The following is a 27,351-nucleotide window of genomic DNA, read 5'->3' on the forward strand; positions in this document are numbered from 1 at the left end:
AGGTCCACTTTAAAGAATAATCTCAGTAGAAATCTGGAGATATACTGAACCTGTTCTTGGCCCAGTATAGGCTTATATTCAGATTGATATGTGTATGGCCAGTGTAGATCATTAGATGGAAGCAAGATAAGGCTTTTTCCTCTTCCACAGCTGGAGATCCTGTCAGTGCCAACACTTCCTGTTGCAGGCTGACAACAACACTAAGCCACTTCCTTGCAGTTAGCAGCAGAATCGCCAGCTTCTAGTTGGTTGTTGATCTGCCAATCAAGTCTATCAAGACGGCAGCTCAGACAGACAACCGAAAGACTTTGCTCGGCAGGCTGACAGCACTGCTGCTAATAGCATACACGGATGGACACTTAAGTACAACTGTGTGAAATAGGCCATACAGGTATGTACAGCAGCATTTTCACACTGAGGTGCTGCAAGGATTCCTCAGGAGTGAAGTGGCAACAGTCCAATGTGAACAATCCTTTGTTAACCCCTGTGTACAGAGGAGGCAAAGAGCTCAGCCCGCTAAGAGCAGGGGGGAGGTGCAGGCTGAGCTCTCTGCCTCCTCTGTACACGCTGAAGTACAGTATTGCCTCTGTTCAGCCATTATCCTGGACTCTCATCTTATAACTGGCTACAAAGTGTGAGTGATCAGTATGGGAGAAGAGATTGAGGAACTGCTTCCTAGTGCATAAAAAAGACTGATACCATAATCACAGCCAAGGCAAAGCACAAGGGCTTCTTTTTATTGATAAGTGGTAGAGCTTTTTTTGAAAATGCATAAGGTTGATGTTTATTGTGACATTTCAGTGATGTGAAGTGTAGAAAAATATAATTGTAATAGGTCCACTTTAAGTTGGTCAGGCACCAATTTTGCCCAGGATCCGTTGGATCATAAAATCGTAATGTAAAGAATGCAGAGACAACCATCCAGACAGATTCTTCTTTATATAAATCCCTCCTCATCTGAAAAGACAAACAAGTGTGAAATCATAACTGTACACTATTGGCGGTCATTAAAGACAAAGACAAACTAGAGCTATTAAAGGAATTATAGTAGTGTTTTGGTCAAGTTTATCTTGCATATTTTTAAAAAGGAGTACAGCTAAAGCTCGTTTGGCTCTACTTCACCTGTGGATCACAGGAGTGCAGTTCGTTCTGAAGCCCACCATCGGCTGACGTCACAGAGCCGGTCCAGGCTCGGGAAAGATCACAACCATATGGTCGGGATCTTCCCCCATGCCTGGACTGGCACCCAGCTCAGCCTCTCAGCGAGCCGCTGAGAGCCTGAGCCAGCCCTCCCACCTAAGTATTATTCTAAAATATAAATTAATACCATACTTCTCTTTTAAAGTTAACAAGCTTATTAGCTATGATTACTGATTCAGGGCTCCTGCACACCAAATGCACTGGGTTGGGTAGCTTTGACCATGACAGTCCCAACAAAAGACAAGGACTTATATCTTATTAGGCCAGTTCATACTACCATGTGGTGATGGGTATAAAAAAAATACAGCCTACAGTCCTTTTTTCACTGTGTTGCACTATGCTGTGGCCAGTACAACTTATTAAAATGCCACTTTGTGACATTTCAGCCAAGTTCTGCCAAAAAAAATAGTGTCATGATCGACAAATTGGCACCAATGTTATCAGACCACACACCAGCTGCTGGTGTAAACCAGAGCTAACTATTCTATCATTGCTATGAGGCGTGGGGTGGGCACATTCAGCTGTGTATAATCTAACCCCTCTCTGTCAATCCCTCCGCTGGCTTCCACTCACCTAACAAATAAATTCAAAATGCTAACAACAACTTACAAAGCCATCCACAACTTGGCCCCCAGCTACATCACTAAACTAGTCTTAAAATACCAACCTACTTTTTCCCTTCGTTCCTCCCAAGACCTCCTGCTCTCTATCTTCCTTGTCACCTCCTCACATGCTCGCCTCCAGGACTTTTTCCTAGCCTCTCCTATGGAACTTCCTACCCCAATCAATCCAACTATCTCCTATTCTGCTTTCTTTTAGATGCTCTCTGAAAGCTTTTCCCTTCAGAGAAGCCTATTCTGCCATTACCTAACAACTGTACTTTTATTTTCTATCTTTTGTATCACTTGACCCTCCCTCCTAGATTGTAAGCTCTAACGAGCAGGGCTGTTGGATTCCTCCTGTATTGAATTGTATTGTAACTGTACTGTCTGCTCTCTTGTTGCAAAATACTGTGCAAACTGTTGGTGCTACATAAATCCTAAATAATAATAATAATAATAAATAATCTATTTTGCTTTTATTTATTTATTACAGGCATTTATACATCATTTTATGCAGTGTTTTTACATATATACATATATATATTGTACATTCACATCAGTCCCTGCCCTCAAGGAGCTTACAATCTAAGGTCCCTAACTCACGGTTTATACATACACATACTAGGGCCAATTTAGACAGGATCCAGTTAACCTACCAGCATGTCTTTTGAGTGTGGGAGGAAACGGGAATAAACCCACACAGGCACAGGGAGAACATGCAAACTCCAGGCATGTAGTATCATGGTCGAGACTCGAACCCTCGAGGGTCCCAGTGCTGCTAGGCGGAAGTGCTAACCACTTAGACACTATGCTGCCCATTGCCATCCAGGCTCTGGAAAGAGCCTAACCCAAAACCCTGTACTGGCCACTGAGAGCCTGAGCCAGCCCCTCCTAACACCCCCACAGCTCACGCTCGAGTGAGAGGGAGAGGGGAGAGCAGAGTGCCACTAACTGACAATCACGGCTCTCTGCTCAAAGCAGGAGGGGGACAGAAGCACCATTGGATCAATGCTGCATCCACCTAGGTGAGTATGTTTTTTTTTTTTTTTTTTTTTTTAAAAGCCAAACTTCTCTTTTAAGTATGTATGTTTCAATATGTTCTTGGAATACTGATTGCTGAATAGGAGTGCCTGTGTTCAATTTAATCAGCTGATGCACTTTAAGAGGTTTAATGAGGAAAGCTGCATTGTCTGCTTCCAATTGGAAGTAGTCAGGCATGTACTGGCCATGTGGACTACAGGGAGTTTCCCCGTGGGCTGATGGCTCAGTGGGCCGGTTTCAGGGAAAGCCCGTCAAAGTAATGGCTGCGCGGCTCACCCTCAACTTCACGCAGTGATGTGAGAAAGATGAGAAAAATACAGAGAAGAATAAGTGAAATGATAAAAGAGGTTAGAGACGACTCCTTATGTTATGCTACTTATGTTTTTTGCACAATTGCCTATAGTTTATATACTGTTTTTGTGCTTGTTTGCAAAATTAAAGAGGGCCGGTCTGGATGAAGTCCAGCGTCAAATTTTTATCCTAGTCCAGCCCTGGAAGTAGTTAACACTTAGGGACTAGCTCACCAAAAATATATGTAGCACTTACCCCTGAAGGAGCGGCTGAATTTCATTTGGGCCTGCACTCTGCTAATGAACCCCCCCCCCCCCCCGAATTGACTCCCCTTGACACAGCTGTGGTGCAACACAATACAGTACAATATAATGTAATGCAATATACCTGTATTGTAACCTCAGGATTCACTGGCTCCACCTGCTGGGAGAAAACACTCCACACAACTGGATACTTAAAGCGGGAGTCCGCCGGGACTACGCGTTTTTTTTTTTTTTTTTTTTAAGTCAGCAGCTACAAATACTGCAGCTGCTGACTTTTAAAATAGTGACACTTACCTGTCCAGCGCGCCCGCGATGTCGGCACCCGAAGCCGATCTCTAGATCGACACTCGAGTGCTGCCGCCGCCATTTTGGGTATGGGAATCAGGAAATGGAGCCTTTCGGCTTCATTTCCCGGTTCCCTACTGCGCATGCGCGAGCCGCGCTGCGCAATGAGGACGGTCCCCGCTGCCTCTGGGATCTGTGTGTTTCCCAGCAGGCAGCGGGGCACTTGCGGAAAGGGGCGTAATGTACGCCCATTTCCGCAGAGAGCTAGCCCGGAAGTGGGTGCAGTTACCTGGATTATCCAGGTAACTGCACCCCCCTCCCCCCTGAAAGGTGCCAATTGTGGCGCCGGAGGGGGGGAGGAATCCGATGAGCGGAAGGTCCATTTTAGGGTGGACCTCCGCTTTAACCAAAAGTATTTTACGGTAAATATGTTTCAAAGGGTGATTACAGTAGTTGTGCTGTCATCCCAACATAGGACAACAGTACAACTAATTTTAACACAATCAATTACAAACAATATATATATATGTTGTATGTATATATACAGTGCATTTGTGAAAGTATTCGGCCCCCTTGAACTTTTCAACCTTTTGCCACATTTCAGGCTTCAAACATAAAGATATAAAATCTATTGGATATTTTAAACTTTTTTAGCAAATAAAAAACTGAAAAGTGGTGCGTGCAAAATTATTCGGCCCTTTTACTTTCAGTGCAGCAAACTCACTCCAGAAGTTCAGCGAGGATCTCTGAATAATCCAATGTTGTCCTAAATGACTGATGGTGATAAATAGAATCCACCTTTGTGTAATCAAGTCTCTGTATAAATGCACCTGCTCTGTGATAGTCTCAGGGTTCTGTTGAAAGCGCAGAGAGCATCATGAAGACCAAGGAACGCACCAGGCAGGTCTGTAATACTGTTGTGGAGAAGTTTAAAGCCGGATTTGGATACAAAAAGATTTCCCAAGCTTTAAACATCCCAAGGAGCACTGTGCAAGCGATCATTTTGAAATGGAAGGAGTATCAGACCACTGCAAACCTACCAAGACCTGGCCGTCCCTCTAAACTTTCAGCTCAGACAAGGAGAAGACTGATCAGAGATGCAGCCAAGAGGCCCATGATCACTTTGGATGAACTGCAGAGAACTACAGCTGAGGTGGGAGAGTCTGTCCATAGGACAACAATCAGTCGTACACTGCACAAATCTGGCCTTTATGGAAGAGTGGCAAGAAGAAAGATATCCATAAAAAGTCTCGTCTAAAGTTTGCCACAAGCCACCTGGGAGACACACCAAACATGTGGAAGAAGGTGCTCTGGTCAGATGAAACCAAAATCAAACTTTTTGCCCACAATGCAAAACGATATGTTTGGCGTAAAAGCAACACAGCTCATCACCCTCAACACACCATCCCCACTGTCAAACATGGTGGTGGCAGCATCATGGTTTGGGCCTGCTTTTCTTTAGCAGGGACAGGGAAGATGGTTAAAATTGAGGGGAAGATGGATGCAGCCAAATACAGGACCATTCTGGATGAAAACCTGTTGGAGTCTGCAAAAGACCTGAAACTGGGACGGAGATTTATCTTCCAACAAGACAATGATCCCAAACATACAGCAAAATCTACAAAGGAATGGTTCACAAATAAACGTATCCAGGTGTTAGAATGGCCAGGTCAAAGTCCAGATCTGAATCCAATCGTGAATCTGTGGAAAGAGCTGAAAACTGCTGTTCACAAACGCTCTCCATCCAACCTCACTGAGCTTGAGCTGTTTTGCAAGGAAGAATGGGCAAGAATTTCAGTCTCTCGATGTGTAAAACTGATAGAGACATACCCCAAGCGACTTGCAGCTGTAATCGCAGCAAAAGGTGGCTCTACAAAGTATTAACGCAAGGGGGCCGAATAATTTTGCACGCCCCACTTTTAATTTTTTTTATTAGTTAAAAAAGTTTAAAAAATCCAATAGATTTCGTTCCACTTCACAACTGTGTCTCACTTGTTGGTGATTCTTCACAAAAAATAAAAATGTTATATCTTTATGTTTGAAGCCTGAAATGTGGCAAAAGGTTGAAAAGTTCAAGGGGGCCGAATACTTTCGCAAGGCACTGTGTGTATATATATATATATATATATATATATATGGGCTGAAACAACTAATCGATTAATCGACAACTAATCGATTATGAAATTAATCGATTACTATTTTCATAATCGATTAATCGGCCAGTGACATAATGAGGTTAAATTATAGTGTAGCGCTATATAAAAGAAAAAAATATATTAAAACCACTTAGTGATGTGACAATAATGTATAAGTGTCAAGATTAAATAACATTCCGTAGTGCTTCCCAGACTGCACCACGCTTACATGAAATAATGAAAAAATGATAAACCAAAGAAATCAAAATATTGTGAAAAAAAGTCCAATGAATTTATAATATGAAAAAATCCAAAGAATTTATAATATGAAAAAAGTCTATTATTTGATTCAAATTAAATCCAATCCACACGTGAGAGGAAAAGAGCCATCCACCTTCTTCCTATGAAAACCACATGCAGGCACCCTGTGGTATATCCATCACCAAATAGGATGTAGGCTTACCAGATAGAATGGATCCAAGCGAATATACATTCGAAGGATCAATCAGACTTCAGAATACTCTTATATAGAGTTTATCCAACATAAAAGACTCTCCAAGGAATTTTCAACCAAGTACTCAAGCGATGGGAAAATCTTCCGCTTTAAACTTCAACGCACATTGTAGAACTCATATAGAAAGGAAATGAGGGCCACAATAGTGTAAATCCGTTTAAAAAAACTTTTAATAAAATAAGTAATGAACTTACATGTATCCAATGAATTAAGCGCTTATATCATATAAAAATAGAGCTGCAGTAGGAGTCCCGACGCGTTTCGTCCTCAAAAGACATCATCTGGGGTACTACTCCACTGCAGACCACTTACTTATATACTGAACATACTAATTTGGGCGAAAATTCGATCTGCCTGTGTCACCGCATGTTACTTCCGGTTTGACCTGGCATCCGGCGTGCGTTCCACGCCTCGTTGCCGTGTTATTTTATAACCGACCCCATAATTGTATATCGCCAGATAAAAAATAAAGCCTTTCATAATAAATGTCAAAACCGGCCTTATGAGCATTCTATAATGCAGAGAAGTGAGTATTTAGAGACCGTAACGCTATACACAATACGTCACTTCCGGGTCACGGGTACCAGTGAGCTAGTTGACCAATCAAAGGGCTGACCCACAAATTATTCCAACGTCACTTCCGGTCTTCGCTGGGCTGCGACGGAAGTGATGTCGACCAGACAGAGGCTGAGACGCACCATACCTCCAGTGCTCCCACGTGGGGATGCGTCAGATCCCGGAAGCAATGTGGATAGAAACGCCCCAACGCCAGCCAACAATGGAACGCAAATAGACGTGCGCCGGAGCGCACATTTCATGAACTAAAACTTTATTGTAAGGATACATCGGACATTAAAAATAACGTCAGATAATCACGCTCCACTACCAATTGCTAATGGAACGCAAATAGACGTGCGCTGAAGCGCACATATTCAAACAGAACCTATGATAATCCCGGGTCAAAAAACAAATAAGGGGAAAAAAGAAAAAGAAAAAAGAGGCAAAAAAATAATAAATTTGTTTAAAAATAGATAAAGATACACTATCCTCATATTAAAAAGGTAAAAAGATACAAATAACGTAACATATATATTTAGCAAAAATATGCCAAATTATGCTTTATCGGAAGTGTCAAACTATACAGGATAAACAGATTTTTATCACGAACTCATTACAGTGGAACCTCAATCCCAGAAGTTACCAGGAATGGATATACACATGGTAATACACATATGTGCATATAAGACCCACCGTAATTCCTTGTATGCCAGTGAATACATAAGAACATAAGGACCAATGCGTTGACACAAAAGGCAGATAGAATTCTATCCCACAAACATTACGTTACATAAATAGCAGCTACACAGAAAATAAAATATACAGAAAAAACATTGTTCACATAAGATGAACCCCAAAAATTCAAACAGCTGTTTTTTCTGTATATTTTATTTTCTGTGTAGCTGCTATTTATGTAACGTAATGTTTGTGGGATAGAATTCTATCTGCCTTTTGTGTCAACGCATTGGTCCTTATGTTCTTATGTATTCACTGGCATACAAGGAATTACGGTGGGTCTTATATGCACATATGTGTATTACCATGTGTATATCCATTCCTGGTAACTTCTGGGATTGAGGTTCCACTGTAATGAGTTCGTGATAAAAATCTGTTTATCCTGTATAGTTTGACACTTCCGATAAAGCATAATTTGGCATATTTTTGCTAAATATATATGTTACGTTATTTGTATCTTTTTACCTTTTTAATATGAGGATAGTGTATCTTTATCTATTTTTAAACAAATTTATTATTTTTTTGCCTCTTTTTTCTTTTTCTTTTTTCCCCTTATTTGTTTTTTGACCCGGGATTATCATAGGTTCTGTTTGAATATGTGTGCTTCAGCGCACGTCTATTTGCGTTCCATTAGCAATTGGTAGTGGAGCGTGATTATCTGACGTTATTTTTAATGTCCGATGTATCCTTACAATAAAGTTTTAGTTCATGAAATGTGCGCTCCGGCGCACGTCTATTTGCGTTCCATTGTTGGCTGGCGTTGGGGCGTTTCTATCCACATTGCTTCCGGGATCTGACGCATCCCCACGTGGGAGCACTGGAGGTATGGTGCGTCTCAGCCTCTGTCTGGTCGACATCACTTCCGTCGCAGCCCAGCGAAGACCGGAAGTGACGTTGGAATAATTTGTGGGTCAGCCCTTTGATTGGTCAACTAGCTCACTGGTACCCGTGACCCGGAAGTGACGTATTGTGTATAGCGTTACGGTCTCTAAATACTCACTTCTCTGCATTATAGAATGCTCATAAGGCCGGTTTTGACATTTATTATGAAAGGCTTTATTTTTTATCTGGCGATATACAATTATGGGGTCGGTTATAAAATAACACGGCAACGAGGCGTGGAACGCACGCCGGATGCCAGGTCAAACCGGAAGTAACATGCGGTGACACAGGCAGATCGAATTTTCGCCCAAATTAGTATGTTCAGTATATAAGTAAGTGGTCTGCAGTGGAGTAGTACCCCAGATGATGTCTTTTGAGGACGAAACGCATCGGGACTCCTACTGCAGCTCTATTTTTATATGATATAAGCGCTTAATTCATTGGATACATGTAAGTTCATTACTTATTTTATTAAAAGTTTTTTTAAACGGATTTACACTATTGTGGCCCTCATTTCCTTTCTATATGAGTTCTACAATGTGCGTTGAAGTTTAAAGCGGAAGATTTTCCCATCGCTTGAGTACTTGGTTGAAAATTCCTTGGAGAGTCTTTTATGTTGGATAAACTCTATATAAGAGTATTCTGAAGTCTGATTGATCCTTCGAATGTATATTCGCTTGGATCCATTCTATCTGGTAAGCCTACATCCTATTTGGTGATGGATATACCACAGGGTGCCTGCATGTGGTTTTCATAGGAAGAAGGTGGATGGCTCTTTTCCTCTCACGTGTGGATTGGATTTAATTTGAATCAAATAAAAGACTTTTTTCATATTATAAATTCTTTGGATTTTTTCATATTATAAATTCATTGGACTTTTTTTCACAATATTTTGATTTCTTTGGTTTATCATTTTTTCATTATTTCATGTAAGCGTGGTGCAGTCTGGGAAGCACTACGGAATGTTATTTAATCTTGACACTTATACATTATTGTCACATCACTAAGTGGTTTTAATATATTTTTTTCTTTTATATAGCGCTACACTATAATTTAATATTTGGAATTTATTCACTATTGTATATCCTTGTGATCGTGTTAGCAGCTCTTTTTTGTATACAATTTCTGGGGATAGCGCAGTGTTGATTGTCATTGACAGTTTTTTTTTGGATAGACATAATGAGGTTAAACAAAAAAAAAAGAGCCCTTTAATAGTACAAAAAGAGCAAATAATCGCTACTGTAAATATTACTTTCACAGTTACACAGTAAAAAAATTAACCCCTTAAAGTAGTGATTATCTCCTTTTTTTTTTACTATAAAGGGCTCATTTTAGTCGTTTTAACCCCATTATGTTACTAAATGTCTTAGACCTGGTTCACATCTATATATTTATTGGTGCTTTTTGCAGAAAGGCACTACAGTTCATTTACATGGTTTCCTATGGGACACATTCATATCTGTGCTTTTTTTCAGCCGTTGCATATTTGGAAAGGGTCAGGGACATTGAAACGCAAAACAGTGCTTCTTTGGTTCAATATACTTCAATGGAGAAGCTGCAGAAAAGCATGTAATGTGTTTTTGAAGCAATTTGTGTTTTTTAATCTGGGCAAAAAAAATGCAAAAACGCAAATTGCAGTCCAATCACGTGCACATAAATCAAAATCGCACAGCAAAAAGCACTGCAGAAACAGATCAAACGCAAACTGCATAGGTGTGTACCGAGCCTTATGCTGGCCACACGGATCAATTTTCAAATGAGAATATTCAGACGAAAAATCTTTGTACATTCGCTGAATGAAAGAATTTTTTTGAAATTTTCACTGAGTTTTAACATTCTGTTATTAAAATGAATGTCATTTCTGAATGAAAACCACATACACTGTCTGAAAATTCCTTTGACCAAGCAGTTTTATATTATTTCCAAATTTTCCTGTCACTTTGGTTGAAAATTAACGTCAATTTGACCCACTTTTTTTTAAGGTTATTAACCGATTAATTGAAACAATAATCGGCAAACTACCGGTAATCGATTATGAAAATAATCATTAGTTGCATCTCTCTCTCTCTCTCCCCCTCTTTCTCTCTCTCTCTCTCTCTCTCTCTCTATATATATATATATATATATCTGTGAGCCCCACCTACTTTTAAAGCCATGCGTGAGATCTCACCCAAAGCACTCAGTCTTTGATTTTCTTGTCTTCACTAGCTAAAGTAACTCTAATCCACAAGTTAAAGTAAGTTAAGTTGAGGTAAAGGTGCTCCTGGTGTAACTTAGCAACAAGGTTACAAAACTTGGAAATGTCAGAGTGGATAGGCTTCAGACTTGCTTAGTGTCAGTTACTCAGTCCCTCCTCCGTGGAACTATAGATCCCAGTGAGTCCTGTGTATGAGTCTATCTGCGTGTGAAAGTTAAGAAACTGTGGGTTTTGACCCACTCACCAACTGGATCAGAAATCCGTGTAGTAGCTCTGGTCTGATGACTGCAGCTTGCTTCTCCATCAGCTGGCTCCGTCACTCCATTCTGCTATGCTGGGTGAACCCGATCCTCCAATGCTCAACGAGTGTCTCTGGATGTCTCCAATCTAGTCACTGTATCTCCTGCACCGTCAGGTCACTCACACAAGCTGTAGAAGTTGCGATCTGTGATGGCTGTGGGCCTCTTGTAACAGGAGGCCTCAGCACAGATCCTCACAGGCTGGCCACGCGATCCCAAGAGACCTAAAATGGCCTCTCGGATTCCTTTTATGTCCTACCCAGCATGCACTGCTAGAGAAAGTGTTCATGGGTAGGTCACCAAGCTTCCTCGGTAAAAAGGGTCACCCTTCTAAACAAAACAACAGTCACTTCCTGTATTATGTTCAATGGTTGAAAACAAAAGTTATCCCAGTGCACTTTCTGTATTTGACCACTAGATGGCGACAAATACTAAGCTATAGAATTAATTGTCCATAGGCTTGCATTGTAAAACATTTACATCATATTAATAGGCGAAAATGTGTCAGCGCTACATATAATTTCTATTGCGCAGCATACCTAAATGTGACTTGTATCTTAGGCCTCATTCACATTAATAATGTAAATGTTATTAAAAATTACCCTCTCTTTTCAGTCTGCAGCCACTGTAGTTTTTCTGTTAAATGTAATGCAGTATAGCAACCTGGAGGCCTTCTGTACTGGTGTACAGAAATTCCCCAGAAATGTAATTTCCTGCTTAGGTGATTGATGTCACAATGGGAGAAGCGGCTGTATCCATGCAGCCACTGTGCCCTAATTGACAGTTGTGGGACTACCAACATGGGGATGCATGCAACATTTGTGCATCCCCGTGCCGGTAAAATCAGCCATGCATGTGAATGAGGTCTTAGTGTAGACTTCTTGGAAAATCACACAAGCAGGAAATTAGATTTCTGGGGAAGTTTTGAATATCAACTTTGTACAAAGGGCCTCCAGGTTGTCATATTACATTGAATTTAACAGGAAAAAAAATCAACGGCTGTAGACTAAAAAGTGAAGATAATTTTGAATAACATTACATAACAATATGGCTTGTCTAGCAATTGTATATGCTATATATTTATGAAGATACTCCCCTTTAAGTGATTGGCTCACGCTGCTTTTAACCAAAGTCAGTTAACCAATCAGGAGGGAGAGGGAGCGGTGTCCCCATAACAAGCTGTTTTCTGTGGGGGCACACGACAGGAGGAAGGGGCCAGGAGCAGCAAAGAGGGACCCGAGAAGAAGAGGATCCAGGCTGCCCTGTGCAAAACTACTGCAACAGAGCAAGTAAGTATAACATGTTTGTTATTTTTTTTTAAAGAGACTTTACGATCACTTTAAGGAGCTCTCACCATGGTGGAAGAAATGTATTTCATCACATTTGCACTCCAACATTTGTAATGCAACAGACACTAGACACTGATTGACCTGGAACAAGAATTTGCCTCTTAGGGACAAGCTAGGTGGTTAAATATACATGGACATAGAGGAATCGATCAGCCATGATACTACAAACTGCAGTCACAACATGCAAGCCCATCATTACACAGTAAGGCAAACAAATGACACAGGTAATATATCTACACTAATAACTAGTTAAAATAATGAAAACATTTAAAAATATACAATGTCTTTAAATCTCCAAATTCTACCAACCTCCTATGAGAGCCTCACAAAAATCTTTGCACTCCTTCTCTGTGTAAAAGTGATTGCTGTTTCCTTTGCAACCTCCATATTGGAAGGTGACACACTTGCTTTGGTTCTCTTCGAATGCCCAGCGGGTGTCCGATGTATTGCATGAGCCTGTGGCAATTGGAATATGGCAAGCAGCTACAAGAGAGAAATGGATGTAAGCCAGAACCAAAAAGAGGTGTTTAGTGAGCTGGACAAAGCTAGACAAAAGGTATCCAATGAAACTACAGGTGTCTTGGTTTTCAGACACTTCAGTATTGAAAGGAAGGATTTATTTAGTTCTCTTAGCCTATGCTGAACATGCGTGAGGAGTATGTGGTAGCTACATAGTTGGTAAGGTTGAAAAAAGACACCATTCCATCAAGTCCAACCTGTGTGTGTGCGCTTTTATGTCAATATTACATTATATATTCCTGTATGTTATGGTCGTTTAGGTGCCTATCTAATAGTTTTTTGACATTATCTATGTTCCCTGCTGAAACCACAGCTTGTGGAAGAGCATTCCACATTCTTACCACTGTTACTGGAATCCTCTATGCTGTTTCTGGTTAAATCGCTTTTCCTCTAATTTTAGTAAATGGCCACAAGTCTTTTTAAATGCCCTTTAGTGGAAAGTTTTATTCCTATTGTGGGGTCACCAGTATGGTATTTGTACATTGAAATCATATCCCCAAGCATCTCTTCTCCAGAGAAAAAAAGTTCAGTGCTTGTAATCTTTCCTCATAGCTAAGATCATCCAGTCCCTTTACTAGCTTTGTTGCCCTTCTCTGTACTCTCTCCATTTCCAGCACATCTTTCCTGAGAACTGGAGCCCAGAACTGGACGGAATAATCCATGTGTGGCTGGACCAGAGTCTTGTAGAGTAGGAGAATTATCTTTTTATCTCTGGAGTTAATTCCCTTTTTAATGCATGTCAATATTCTATTGGCTTTGCTTGCAGCAGCTTGGCATTGCATGCCGTTGCTGAACCTGTCATCTACTAGGACCCCCAGGTCCTTTTCCATTCTAAATTCCCCCAGAGGTTCTCCCCCTAGTGAGTAGATTACATTCATGTTTTTGCCACCTAAATGCATTATTTCAATTTTTTCCACATTAAACCTCATTTACCATGTAGTTGCCCACCCCATTAAATTGTTCAGATCTTAATGCAAGTTTTCCACCTCCTTTGAAGAAGTTATTGCCCTACTTAGCTTAGTATTGTCCGCAAATACTGAGAGTGAACTGTTTATCCAAACCTCCAGGTTATTTATGAATATATTAAATAGGATTGGTCCCAGGACAGAACCTGGAGGGACCCCACTTTCCACATTAGACCATTCCGAGTACTCCCCCCATTTATCACTACCCTCTGAACTCGCCCTTGTAGCCAGTTTTCAATTCAGGTACTCACCCTTTGGTCCATGCCGACAAACCTTAGCTTGTATAGTAAACGTTTGTGGGGAACTGTATCAAATGCCTTTGCAAAATCCAGATACACCACGTCTATGGCTTTCCATTATCTAGATGGCAGCTCGCCTCCTCATAGAAGGTTAGTAGATTTGTTTGGCAAGAACCATTTTTCATGAATCCATGCTGATTACTGCTAATGATACTTCATTACTAAAATCTTGTACAGTATATTGTCTATTATCATCCCTTCAAAGAGCTTGCACACTATTGATGTTAGGCTAATTAGTCTGTAGTTCCGAGGGTTATATCTTGGTCCTTTTTTATCAGCTGCTACCATACCAGTCAGTAGACTGTTCATAAAAATTAGGAGCAATGGTCTGGCAATTACTTGACTGAGTTCCTTAAGTACCCTTGGGTGCAAGCCTTCTGGCCCAATCACCGTTTTATGTTAGGTTTTTCAAGTCTGCCATGGCGGTGCTTCCTGTGACGTGTCATGAGGATAAACGTTGCGGTTTTGGTTACTGAAGTCCCCCCCACCCCACCCCGTTTCCCTTGTGAAGACCTAGAGGAGAAGAAAACATTCAAAACCTTTGCCATCTCACCATTCCTCGTAACCAGAATGCCTTCATCATTCTTTATGGGGCCAGTATGATCTGTCCTCCCTCTTTTACTATGTATGTACTTAAAGAATTTCTTGGGATTTTTCTTACTCCTCCGCTGTGTGCCTTTCGTGTTCTATCTTAGCCACCCTGATTACATCTTTATATTATTGCATTCTTTGTACAATAAAGCCCCATACACACTATCAGATTTTCTGCTGATTTTTGTCTTCAAATTTACCAAAACCATGCAATGCAAGGGCCTGCCTGATTGCATACGAATTGAAACTCCCAAGGTTTGACCTCATATTATATGGTTTTGGTAAATCTGAAGAAAAAAATCAGCAGAAAATCTGATAGTGTGTATGTGGCTTTAGAATACTGATGATGTTCCCTCAGCCTTGTATTTTTTTAAGGTCTTTTTTTTTTTTGATGAATTTTTACGTTTGCGTTAAGACACCCAGGGCTTTTATTGGCTCTTTTAAATGTATTACCCTTTGGTATGCACTGGCTAATACAAATGTTCTTTGTTCCTAAGATTTTATCCCATTTAGTATCTTCTAGCAAGGAGCGTAGTTTCTGGAAGTTGGCTTTTTTGAAATTCATTGTCTTTGTATTCCCCTTATGCTTCCTATTTGTGTGATTTATGCTGAAACGATTTGACCTGTGATTGCTGTTTCCTAAGATGCCCTGTGTTTCTACATCCATGATCAAGTCTGTATTGTTAGTAATCAGTAGGTCTGGTAACGCATTGTTTCTTGTTGGTGCATTTACCATCTAACCCATGAAGTTGTCCTTTTAGGAAATGGCGAGCCTTAGATGAATGCATGGTTCCTTCTACGCAGTCTACGTCTGGATAATTAAATTCCCCCATTATATGGACACTTCTCATCCTTGCCACCATGCAAAACTGTAAATGGAGGTCTGTCTCCCCCTCCTCCCTCAGGTTAGGGGGCCTATAGCATACTCCTAGTACTTTCTCCTTGGTTTCCTCCCTCCCTCCCTCCCTCAATTTTGATATACAGATATACCCCTCCCCCTTTTTTACCCTCCCTCTCCCTGCAATATAGGGAATACCCTTGAATGGTTGCCAGCCAATCATGAGAGCTACTAAACCAGGTCTCTGAAATTCCCACAAAATCAAATTACTCCTCATACAGTAGCAGCTCCAGTCTGGTCCACCAGACTCCTGGCATTAATGAACATGCCTCATAGTTTTGTTCAGATGCTTACTATCTCCTTATTGGATGGCCTAAGGTTGCAAATAGGACTTCTTACCATACTTAAAATGGGTTTAGTTGTTTTAGTCAACCTACCACTAGTGCCACCAATACTACCCACTGAAATATGTTCCACACTGGCTATCTCTCTATGTCTGGGCCCTCCCCCCTGTTGTCTAGTTTAAAGCCCCTCTAACTTTTCGGCCATCTTCACTCCCAGTAGATCTGCACCATCCTCATTTAGGTGCAGTCCGTGCCTTCTATAGAGCTGGCATGAAACGTAGCAATGATAAATGAAATGTAGCGTAATCTCAAAGCAACAGATTAAATCAGTACAGTATGCTGTTCAGGAACTACAATTCCCATCATGCCTAGTCATGTCTGTGAATGTCAGAGTTTTACAATGCCTCATGGGATGTGCAGCTTTGCAACAGCTGGAGGGCCGTAGTTTGAGGATCCCTGAATTGGAGCCTTATGATTTTAGATTATTTGAGTTTTTACTGTTTCACTTGTTCTCTCCCAGTGGCACACTGTGTGTCAGGATGTAACAGAATTTCCCTAGAACAGGAAATAACACAAACGCTCCTCAACAAACTTTGACAGCAATAAAAGCCTGACAGTGGTTCTCCTGCTTCTCTACTCCATCCTGAATAAGTAAGTTGATTCATGAGTGCAGAGTGCTGTAACCACATTACCATATACCAACCCTTAGTTCTGCATGTCTGGATGCATTCCTGTTCAGTATTAAAATTGTTGTGGTTTCCGATGCAGCCGCCATATTGGAAACTCTCACAAGCCATGGACGAGGTATTATAGAAATAGCGAGTGATGTTTGCAGAACAAGGACCAGGGCCTGGGTGCAAGTGACATGAGTCTGACAGGAGGAAGGAAGGAATAGCATTAAGCATCCATGTTAATCCAAGCAAATATTCAAGAACACATACAAGCAAATGCATAGGGATGTGCTTAGTGACACTTTCAGATCCAATTAATCTGTCCATAGATGTGATAAAAATGTAGTTAAGTACCATGCACTAAACAACTTTAGGCTTTATTACTGGCCATATTTGTTTATTTTGTATACATACTTTTTTTTTCTTGTAAGGCTTCATTCTCATAGGTGCCAACACCCACCCTGCAGTTTGTCTTTGTTTTTGCACCTGCATCCACCCTGGGCTGCGTCCAGGCTGTCTATAGAGTGGCTGCAGAACCAGTGGCTGCAAAGACATAGCAGCCACATGTCAAATTTTGACAGCCATGTAAGAGTGGTTGCACAGTCCCAAACACACATTGGGGTTATTTACAAAAGGCAAATCAACTTTGCACTGCAAGTGCAGTCGCTGTAGATCTGAGGGGGACATGTAAGGAAAATAAAAAAAACAGCATTTTAGCTTGCACATGATTGGATGATAAAATCAGCAGAGCTTCCCCTAATTGCAGATCTTCCGCTCAGATCTACAGCAACTGCACTTCCAAGTGCACGTTCAGTTTCAGTGTAGTGCAAAGTGGATTTGCCTTTAGTAAATAACCCCCATTGTCTGTATTCTGGGCTGTATAGTCAATCCTGCATGGCTGTCAAAAAGGGTGTAAAGGAGATTGTACAATCACATTGGTAGTGCATATAGTCAGCTTACGTATGACCAGAGGTTTGTCCAGCCACTCCAGCGCCCAAACATAAACCTGACATTGGTTTATGATCATTCTATGTTTACATACAGTAGGTGCCGCCGATATTGTGTTTCAAGTGGGACAAGTGGGACAGTATCGCGCTGGTTACCGTTGCGCTGGCTGCAATAGGAAAATGTTATTTTCCTATAGCAGCCAGAGCGAGGCGATAATGTCGCCTCACTCATGAAGCCTGCATACCTTCTCGGGGCATACCAGGCCCTTAGGTCCGGCAGGGATTTTAAGGGGAATCCCCTTCGCTGAAAAAAAACGGCGTGGGGTCCCCCCCAAAATCCATACCAGACCCCTATCCGAGCATGCAGCCCAGCCGGTCAGAAAAGGGGGTGGGGACAAGCGAGCGCCCCCCCCCCCCCTCCTGAGCCGTACCAGGCCGCGTGCCCTCAACATGGGGGGTGCCTTGGGGAAGGGGGGCCGCGCGGCCTCCCCACCCCAAAGCACCTTGTCCCCATGTTGATGAGGACAAGGGCCTCTTCCCGACAACCCTGGCCATTGGTTGTCGGGGTCTGCGGGTGGGGGGCTTATCGGAATCCGGGAGCCCCCTTTAATAAGGGGGCCCCCGGATCCCGGCCCCCCACCCTATGTGAGTATGGGGTACAATGTACTCCTACCCATTCACCTGTGAAAAAAATGTACAAAAAAACACACACACAAGGGTTAAAATAGTTTATTGCACAGCTCCGGGGGTTTTCCGTCTTCGGGGGTCTTTTCGCTGGACGACTCCTCTATCTTTTGCTAGCGGAGGAGCCCGGCATTCTTCTTCACCGCCGCCTCCCTCTTCTTCCGACTTCGGGGGTCTTGTCCCCCTCTTCGGTTCTTCTTGCCGGGCCACCGCTTGTTCTTCCAGCTCTTTTACTAGCGGTGGCCCGGTCTTCTGTCGCCACCGCCGCCGCCTTCCGTTCTTCTTCTGCAGATGTTGACTCGACGCTCTCTCCGGCCGCAATGCCAGGGACGGGGTGCGCGGCGACTTATATAGGGACAAGGGGCGGGGTCATCGGTTGATGTCACATGGTGACCCTGCCCCTTACGATGTCACAGTCCCAGAGGATGCTGGGACTGTGACATAGTAAGGGGGTGGGGTCACCATGTGACATCAACTGATGACCCCGCCCCTTGTCCCTATATAAGTCGCCGTGCACCCCATCCCTGGGATTGCGGCCGGAGAGAGCGTCGAGTCAACATCTCCAGAAGAAGAAGAAGAACGGAAGGCGGCGGTGGTGGCGGCGGCGACAGAAGACCGGGCCACCGCTAGTAAAAGAGCTGCAAGAAGAAGCGGTGGCCCAACAAGAAGAACCGAAGAGGGGGACAAGACCCCCGAAGTCGGAAGAAGAGGGCGGCGGCGGTGAAGAAGAATGCCGGGCTCCTCCGTTAGCAAAAGAGCTAGCAGAAGATAGTGGAGGAGTCCGGCGAGAAGACCCCCGGAGCTGTGCAATAAACTATTTTAACCCTTGTGTGTGTGTTTTTTTGTACATTTTTTTCACAGGTGAATGGGTAGGGGTACATTGTACCCCATACTCATTCACATAGGGTGGGGGGCCGGGATCCGGGGACCCCCTTATTAAAGGGGGCTCCCGGATTCCGATAAGCCCCCCGCCCGCAGACTCCGACAACCAACGGCCAGGGTTGTCGGGAAGAGGCCCTTGTCCTCATCAACATGGGGACAAGGTGCTTTGGGGTGGGGGGGCCATGTGGCCCCCCCTTCCCCAAGGCACCCCCCATGTTGAGGGCACGAGGCCTGGTAAGGCTCAGGAGGGGGGGGCGCTCGCTCGTCCCCAACCCCTTTCCTGACCAGCCGGGCTGCGTGCTCGGATAGAGATCTGGTATGTATTTTGGGGGGGACCCCACGTGGGTTTTTTTCGGCGAAGGGGATTCCCCTTAAAATCCCTGCCGGACCTAAGGGCCTGGTATGCCTCCCAAGGGGGAACCCATGCCGTTTTTTTTTTTATTTGGCGTGGAGTTCTCCCTTAGGATTCATACCAAACAGTGCCTGGTATTGGCGGGAATCCAATTTCGGATCCCCGCACCAGTGTCAACCTGGCCAGCGATGCTTGTCGCTTATCGGGAAAGGAAAATAAACATTTTTCCTTTCCCGATGCGAGCCAGCCCGGCGCTCGTAGGGTGTCGATCTCGCCGCTAGAAGCGGCGAGATTGACACAATATCGCTGTCACCTACTGTAGGCGCTCAACCTGTGGCCCTCCCAGCTATGCTTAAAGTGGATGTAAACCTGATTCATGAAAATTGAGCTGGGCATATATATCTGCAGTGTTTTCTTATCTCTCTTCAAAACTCTTAAGTCCGTGGCTTTCACCTGCTCCGTTCTTCTGTTATCAGCATGACAAATTCTCTGTCACAGGAGATAAAACCAGCCTGAAATTTGTGTCAGGGAGGTTGCTATAAATAGATTAGCAGACAAACTGCTCACAGGACAGCTCTGAGAGTCTCTGCCTTTGAGAAGAGGGGGTGTGTGCCTTTCCTCCAATCAGCTGTCTTGGTCATATGCCCAGACTTCCCCGCTGAACAAGAAGAGAAAATCTGTAACACAATCTGAACTTTCAAAAGTATATATAAAGCTGAAGACAGCAGATATACATATAAAACTTATGTAGGGAGATTTTTTTCATCTCTGTTTATCATCTGAAGCCGTTCACTTCACTGAGTATATGTGGTGGTTTACATCTACTTTACCTACAATTCCCAGCATGCGTCTGCCTTTGGGAGTCATGCTTGTAACTGTCAGCCTTGCAATGCCTCATGGGACTTGTAGTTCTGAAGCAGCCGGGGGACTGCCAGTTTGACACCTGTGGTCTATAGGAATATTTTAGTTCTGCAACAGCTGGAGGTCCACAGGTTGAGCACCCATGTATGACTTCTCCAGGTACGATATACTGTATATGGCTGCCTGTGAGAAATGATTAGCTGCATTGGATTTTCTCTATAAGTCTCTATCATTTTTTCACTGAAACTATCCACCTCCAGATACGTCCTTCTACATCTGCTCTCTATAGGCATAAACATGCAAGAATGTGTGATCTGAGCATGTTTGTTTTTGGGTTTTGGAAGCTGGATCTTCCTTACATATCTGACAATCATCTGAAGCCTGTGGGGTAACTTGAGAAAGTTTTACCAGCAATCATTTAGCCAGGATGCAGACTGCCCTGTCTGGTATACAGATGCACCTAAACACCCAATGGAGTTGATTTACTAAAGGCAAATCCCCTTTGCGCTGCAAATGCACTTGGAAGTGCAGTCGCTGTAGATCTGAGGGGGACATGCAAGTAAAATATAAAAAAAAGCATTTTTTCTTGTAAATGATTGGATAATAAAATCAGCAGAGCTTCGCCTCTTTTCAGATCTTCCCCTCAGATATAAAGAGACTGTACTTCCTAGTGCAAAGTAGATTTGCCTTTACTAAATAAACCCCCCTGTCACGATATACAATAGAGAAACACAAAATGCTGAAAGCCATGTGAAATATTTTAAAAAAATTAAATCAAATAATTCAAATGAAATATACAGTATGCTTAGAAAAAGTTTCCCTTCAACAATGTGTGTTGTATGCCTGTGATGAAAGATCATTTACCTGCCCTGTTTTCAGTGAATATATCGTCATCTGCTGTGTGTCCAGAGCCCTCTTCATCGCCCACTGACCGTGCAAATCTCTGTAGTAGAAAAATATATACATTTACTTTTATCATTGAAAATTATTGTACACCAAATGCTGCTTATATGACTAATAGAGGAAATAATATTAATTAAAGAGCCCTCGAATCTCATAATTGTAAGATGATTTTCATCAAACAAAGCAGACTTTGGCTGAAATGGGTGACATCTCATGTCTTTACAAAAGCTTCCTGACGACACTTAAATGCGAAATGCGTAGGAGTTGTGGGAGACATACTATCATTGAACACAAGCCAGGAACAGGTCGGTTGAGTGGGGGGAGAATATTACCACGTGCGGAACATCGTTGGCTTGCCCGATTTTAAACGGTTTTCTCATTGCTGGAAAGGCTTGGTGTCGGCCAATAGACACATTGAAATGTGAGTGCAATATGTTTTTATTGATTTCCCATTAAAGTTGAAACGCTTTGACACTATATTGGTTCTATTTAAATTTGCATGAATATACGGACGTTGAAGAATTGATAACGGGAGGAGTGCATTGAGGACTGGTTATCCGTTGAATGAACCGAAGGCTTACTGGTTAGTGACGTCTGCTGAGTGGCCATTCTGCTTGGTGACGGTGGCACAGATCTGTTTTTTTAGTTGACACATGTGGACTTTTTATTAGAAGATGAATGGTGATTAAGACGGCACAGTTGGAGTGTTCGAACTAACCATTGCACAAAAAGGACGCTATTTTTGCAAACACTTACGTTGTTATAAAATTATTGTTTTGTGTATAATTTTATGATACTATGGTGGCACAGTGACCATTTAGTAGAAGTTATTTAGTAGGGGGTGGGTGAAGTAGTGAGTGGGAGGCACAATCCCCTAATATATCTATACATCTCATGTCTTTAGTTGACAGTTTTCAGCTAATTAAATTACAATCAGACAGTTTAGAAAACCTTGTTCACTTGCTATCATTTCCTCTGCAATTGGCTAGTTATAGTTAGTAAAGTATGTGTACACCTTCTCTTTTTTTATCATGTCCTATTTCTTTTGTTCTTATATTTTTGTTAGTATTTGTTGTATGTTTTGTTATTAAATATGGTTTTTCAGAAACATTAGGCAAAAAAGGATTATTTAGAAAATTTTAGAAACCGCGCACAAAATTGTTTAAAGTTTTTTTTTTTTTTTGTACGTTTTTCAATATTATTTGATTTTTTTTCACATACGGCAAAAGGTAAAGAAAAATCAAAAAGGTATTGTGTAATGTCTCTTTAAAAATTGAAAGTTGCTATTTTAAATTGTTTTTCCTATTATCGAAAAAGCCTCAAAATACACCAAAAATTCAAAAAGGGAACGTCCAATAAATTATTTTTCTTACTCTTTTTAAAAATTTTGGAGATCAGATTTCCTGAAGCATCATGATAGTTTATGATGGGTTGTTGCCCCTTTGACCACATATAACTGGACGTGTATAAATTTTTCGGCCATTACAAAGTACCCCATTCTTTTTTGTCTTCACCTGGGAACTGGATATCAGGAACTCTTACTGCTATTTATTCCATCCAAACTCAGCCTCTCCTGTGATAAAGCCTTCCTTTGCACTCTGTAAATTAGCCATTTGTGAAGGGACCCCAATTCTGCTTGTAAGGGTGCCAAGCAATGGTCACATGAGAGGCCTACCCCAGGGTGGGTTATTTTGGGCTATTTTGGGTTACACTGGGCATAGCTTTGCTTTACACATAGGGTACCTTTACTTCTGTGCTATTTCCATGAGTGCCCTGGGACAAGGCTGGGGCTGCCATGGGGGGATAGTTGGCCTTAAGATAGACCTCTGTGTTTAGAGATGAACGAACATGGTTTATACTTGCGCTGTATCTGTTTGCCAGTTAGCTCTCGGGTCTCTATGACAAAAGTACACCTTCTTTTTCATTTATATTTAGGAGGGACACACTGAGCCATGTCCACATCCACCTGTCCAGCATATCACTGCTACCTCGCCACAATAACGGTATGGGGTCACCTAACCCTGTCATACCCTTTCATACCTGGACACAGGCTGTGTACCTCTGCCGCATGAGTCTGCTTCCATTGCTATGGGAGACCTACCGCTAACAGAATGCCAACAACAACTGCCTCCTACAAGAGGCTATCCCATCTATTTCAGCCACATGCTTAATGACAGTATACTTGTAGCTTCTGTTACTCTAGGTAACCTTCATGTCTTCACACCGTATTACTCTTGTACTGATGTCTTCGTAAACCCAAAATACCTTGGTAACCTGAACTATGGAATAGTGTTGATCACTTACATTACACCCCTTTTAGTAACTTCAGACCAGGCAGGAACAAGGTTTTAAAATTTTACTTGAAAAGTGCAAAGGACATTACAAAGTCCAACATACAGAACTTTATTCTTGTCAGGAACTATGAATCAGACGGAGACTGAAAATGCAGTAAACATCACACCTTTTAATATAGTGGGAAAAATGTTACAAATAGTAAAAGTAGTCAAAACATAGCCAGGGTTCGGCACTCAAAGTGGGTAGTCAGTGCAAGCCGGTAAAACAGGAAGCCAGCAATCAACATAGTCAGAGACAGCAAACAGGATCAGGAACCAGAAGGGACGTCAGCCAGGCAAATCTTTAACAGGAACACAGCAGAGAATCTTCAGATATGTTGACCAAGGCGAAGGCATGGGAGAACTGAACCAGGCAGTTTAAATAGCCAGAAGGGGCTGGCTGACGAGCAGGAAATTATCACCAGGTGAGGCACTGTGGAACGATGAGTTATGGCAATTATCTGACAGCTGAACACTGAGAAGGGAGGGCTGAGCACAGCCCTGACAATTCTTTTCTATGTCCCTAATCTTAACACATGCTATGTGCTTCCCCGGCATACCTGCAAAGGTAGAGTCCATATACAGTACAGAGTCCATCAGTGGCATACTCCAACAGCTGGTGTCTTTGGGGAGGAACCCCAAGCTCTAATGACTTTTACATCTCGGCAGGGATCAGTGACACTCTTTTGTTTGTTTTGGTCTCTAGGGAAGCTCTCCTCTCTACCCACACGGCACCCCTTCCTGCTCTCTCCCTCCAAACAGACTACCGCTCCACCCCCACAACAAAGAATCAGTGGGTCAGACCCAGAGAAAACCTGCCAAAACCAAAGAACCTGAAAGTACTCTTACCCTCCCATCCTGGGGCAGCATCTAACTTTTCTATTTCCAACCCAATTACATGGTAGTATTTGGGAAGCACAGTTTATGCAGTTCAATAGGTTATTAAAAAGTTGAAGTTGCAACAAAACATCCATGTTATCCATCTTTTTTTTCCCCTCTTTGACTCATTATGGATTGTTTTGTCTATGGATGGCTGTTGAATTGCTGGCATGTGTTCCACAACCAACATTTTTCCAATTCCTGGTTGTCAGTCCATGCAAGCACGGACACCATTGCATTATTTTATAGCAGCTGTCTTCTCTCTCTTGAGCCTCGGAAAGGCTCCGTGCAGGTATTTATTTTTTATTTGCTTGTGCCAGTAAGCTGTTGGCACATGCAGGGGTAGGTGGCCACATCATAGGCACAGTTAGTGGTTGTTTGGAGCATGTACGGCCATACTGCATCATGGGAGGTGGATATTCTAGAGTTATAGCACTACATTTTAAAAGCCACCGGTCCAGGTAAGATTTCTTGCTTTCATTGTCTTTCTCATTCTTCTTTTCTGTCTTTCCCAGTTTAATTAAATTGTCACTAAACCCACATCTTCAGCTAAGCATGATCCAAGCTTTTAAGTATCCAGACAAGGTATTTTTAAGGCCTGTAGTGGACTTTTTACTAAAAGTACCTTAGTTGTTTTATATCAATAAGAAGATATTTCTTCGGGTCTTGCTTTTCCCCAAAGAAGTTCTTAATCATTCAACTATCCCTGTGTGTGCACGAGTTATTCCCCATTGTATGATGCCATAATGCTCCAGGGTACCTGAAAATTGTATCTGTAGTTTTCCTTTTGATATATCTTCATGCAGACATACACATTTCTCATCTCGTTTGTGGTGATAATAACCAAGAATTGGGTCTTTTGAGTGAGCCTAAAATTTAATAGATATCCAATTTTATGTGGCTGGGGGGTGGGTGGTGTGACAACCCAGTCATATGCTGCCACGAAGATCCGCCAGGAAAGGGAAATTACAAAAAGTAGACAATTTTCTGCTTTGTGTTTGTAAGCACGCATTCATTCGTCATAGTACTATGCTGTCAAGTGATTATATTAGGGGACCACCATAGGAATCGGTTACCTAGAAACCCATTCATAGTGAATGAATGGATTTCTAGGTGAACAAAAGACATTCATATGAATCAGAACAAGTCAAGTGAGGACAATGGTGATTCACCAATGTACTTGCTTGACTGAAGCATTCTATGATGAATGGATTTGTTTACAAAGATCCAATTATATGCAGAGAAGCCACTAGAGAGCCACAGAGTATGAACAGGCTTTCCATACTTTCCAAAGAGTGACAGGGAGGTGACAACTGTCATTAAATGATGGAGATTTCTTAATCTACCTTATAAAGCCAATGCACACATTGCATGTTTTTTTTGTTTTATTTTTCAAATAGCTTTCCATCATAGGCATCTTCAAACTTTAACCTTTTTTTTGTAATAATTTGCATTGGAAAAATTAGAGGGCAATGTCAGTGGAATTTCAGCAGAGTGTAGGTGGGGCCAGTTGATTGGTACCCAAGTTGGGTTGATTTACTAAAATGGAAGAGTGCAAAATCTGGTGTAGTTCTGCATAGAAACCAATCTGCTTCCATGTTTTATTATCAAAGCTCAGTTGAACAAGCTGATGTTAGAAGCTGATTGGCTAACATGCACAGCTGCAACAGATTTTGAGTGATTCAGTTTTAGCAAATCACCCACAAAGAGACCAAGTAAAGTGTCAGCATTATATTTTGGTTAACAAAAGCGACTACACAGGTACAACAGTTATCATTAACGTTGGCGGTACTTGACATGTTCCCACCACTTGAGGTCTCAGTTTTAAAAATGCTTACGTTACCGAAGCAGCATCTAAATGAAGGGGGTAGCTGACATGCAGGGCACCTATGCAGGAGCACTGAGCAAAGTGTTGGAAAGATGATTGTCCAAGCTCTAGAGTGCCCAAATAGCAGAGTCAGTTGCAGTATCCCTGTTCTGCCTCTCCTTAACAGGAATATCTCCCGAGTGCTATATACACTAGCCTAACCAGTGGGAATTCTATCCACAGTGGGACAGCATCATTCATCACATTGCCCCCACCAAAGATGGCCATGGAGACCATCCAGTGTTGCAGCATCCAGACAGACACACCCGCTTCCCTGCTGACACCCATGAAGCTCCTCTCATCCTCCATTCCCTCCACACAGCGGCCAGCAAAACTCTGCCACTCACACAGGAGAGGATAAACCGCACCTGCCTACAATCGTGTCAAGGTGTTTTTGACTTAAGAAAATTATGTAATGTATTGTGAAAATGAAAAAAAAAATAATCTGATTTCAGAGTGATAAGGTCTTGATTAATGAAGAGTAGAACATACCTGCATTCAACGTAGGTTCAGAAAACATTACTAAAGTTCGGTTGTCAAATTCGAACCCCTTCAAAGTCAATGGGAGCCAAATGTTAAAAAAGAGTAATGGCCATTTGCTAGGCTAATAGGCAAGGGTTTGTCCAACAAATGGCATAGGATGGGCACTGCCTTGGGGGATAAAAACAAAAAATTAATCTTGGCTGGGAGCAGGCCTTTTAGTAATGCGTAAAGTGAAACAACATGCCTGGGGTATGCCCTGCCCCTGCCTGTGAAGAAGAATATCTGTATGATGTACACAACGTTCCACAGCAAATCTCATACAATATATCTTTTTCTTCATTCAGAAAGAAAAACAGTACAAGGGAGTATAGAGGAGTAGGTTTTACAGAGGGATCACTGTGATAGCCAATCACAGCCGGTACTCCTGACTTCTGATCGTTAGTATGAGACTCAGAGCTGCAGGTGACAGCACAGTCTCCTTGCTGAGGATACCCTAATGCCGCGTACACACGATCAAACAAGCGGGTGGAAAAGTCCGGCAAACTGAAGTCCGCCGGACAATCCCCCCGTGTGTAGCCTCCG

At 42.3% G+C, this 27,351-nt stretch overlaps 1 protein-coding gene across 1 annotated transcript in view; it reads right to left on the reverse strand.

Moving 5' to 3' along the window:
• Positions 1–704: 704 nt before the first annotated feature.
• LOC143974981 (inter-alpha-trypsin inhibitor-like) overlaps positions 705–27,351 on the reverse strand; it is a 53,631-nt gene continuing 26,984 nt past the window's right edge. The window contains exons 2-5 of the mRNA XM_077476886.1: positions 21,169–21,247; positions 16,611–16,778; positions 12,661–12,834; positions 705–957 (exon numbers count right to left, since the gene is read on the reverse strand). Of these exons, the coding sequence (XP_077333012.1) occupies positions 938–957; positions 12,661–12,834; positions 16,611–16,778; positions 21,169–21,247 (441 nt within the window). The 3' untranslated portion in view covers positions 705–937. The remainder of the gene's footprint in view (positions 958–12,660; positions 12,835–16,610; positions 16,779–21,168; positions 21,248–27,351) is intronic.

The sequence above is a fragment of the Lithobates pipiens genome, unplaced genomic scaffold, assembly GCF_037356315.1.
Source record: "Lithobates pipiens isolate NorthernLeopardFrog02 unplaced genomic scaffold, aLitPip1_a1.2 Scaffold_1, whole genome shotgun sequence".
In the NCBI taxonomy this organism is placed as follows: domain Eukaryota; kingdom Metazoa; phylum Chordata; class Amphibia; order Anura; family Ranidae; genus Lithobates; species Lithobates pipiens.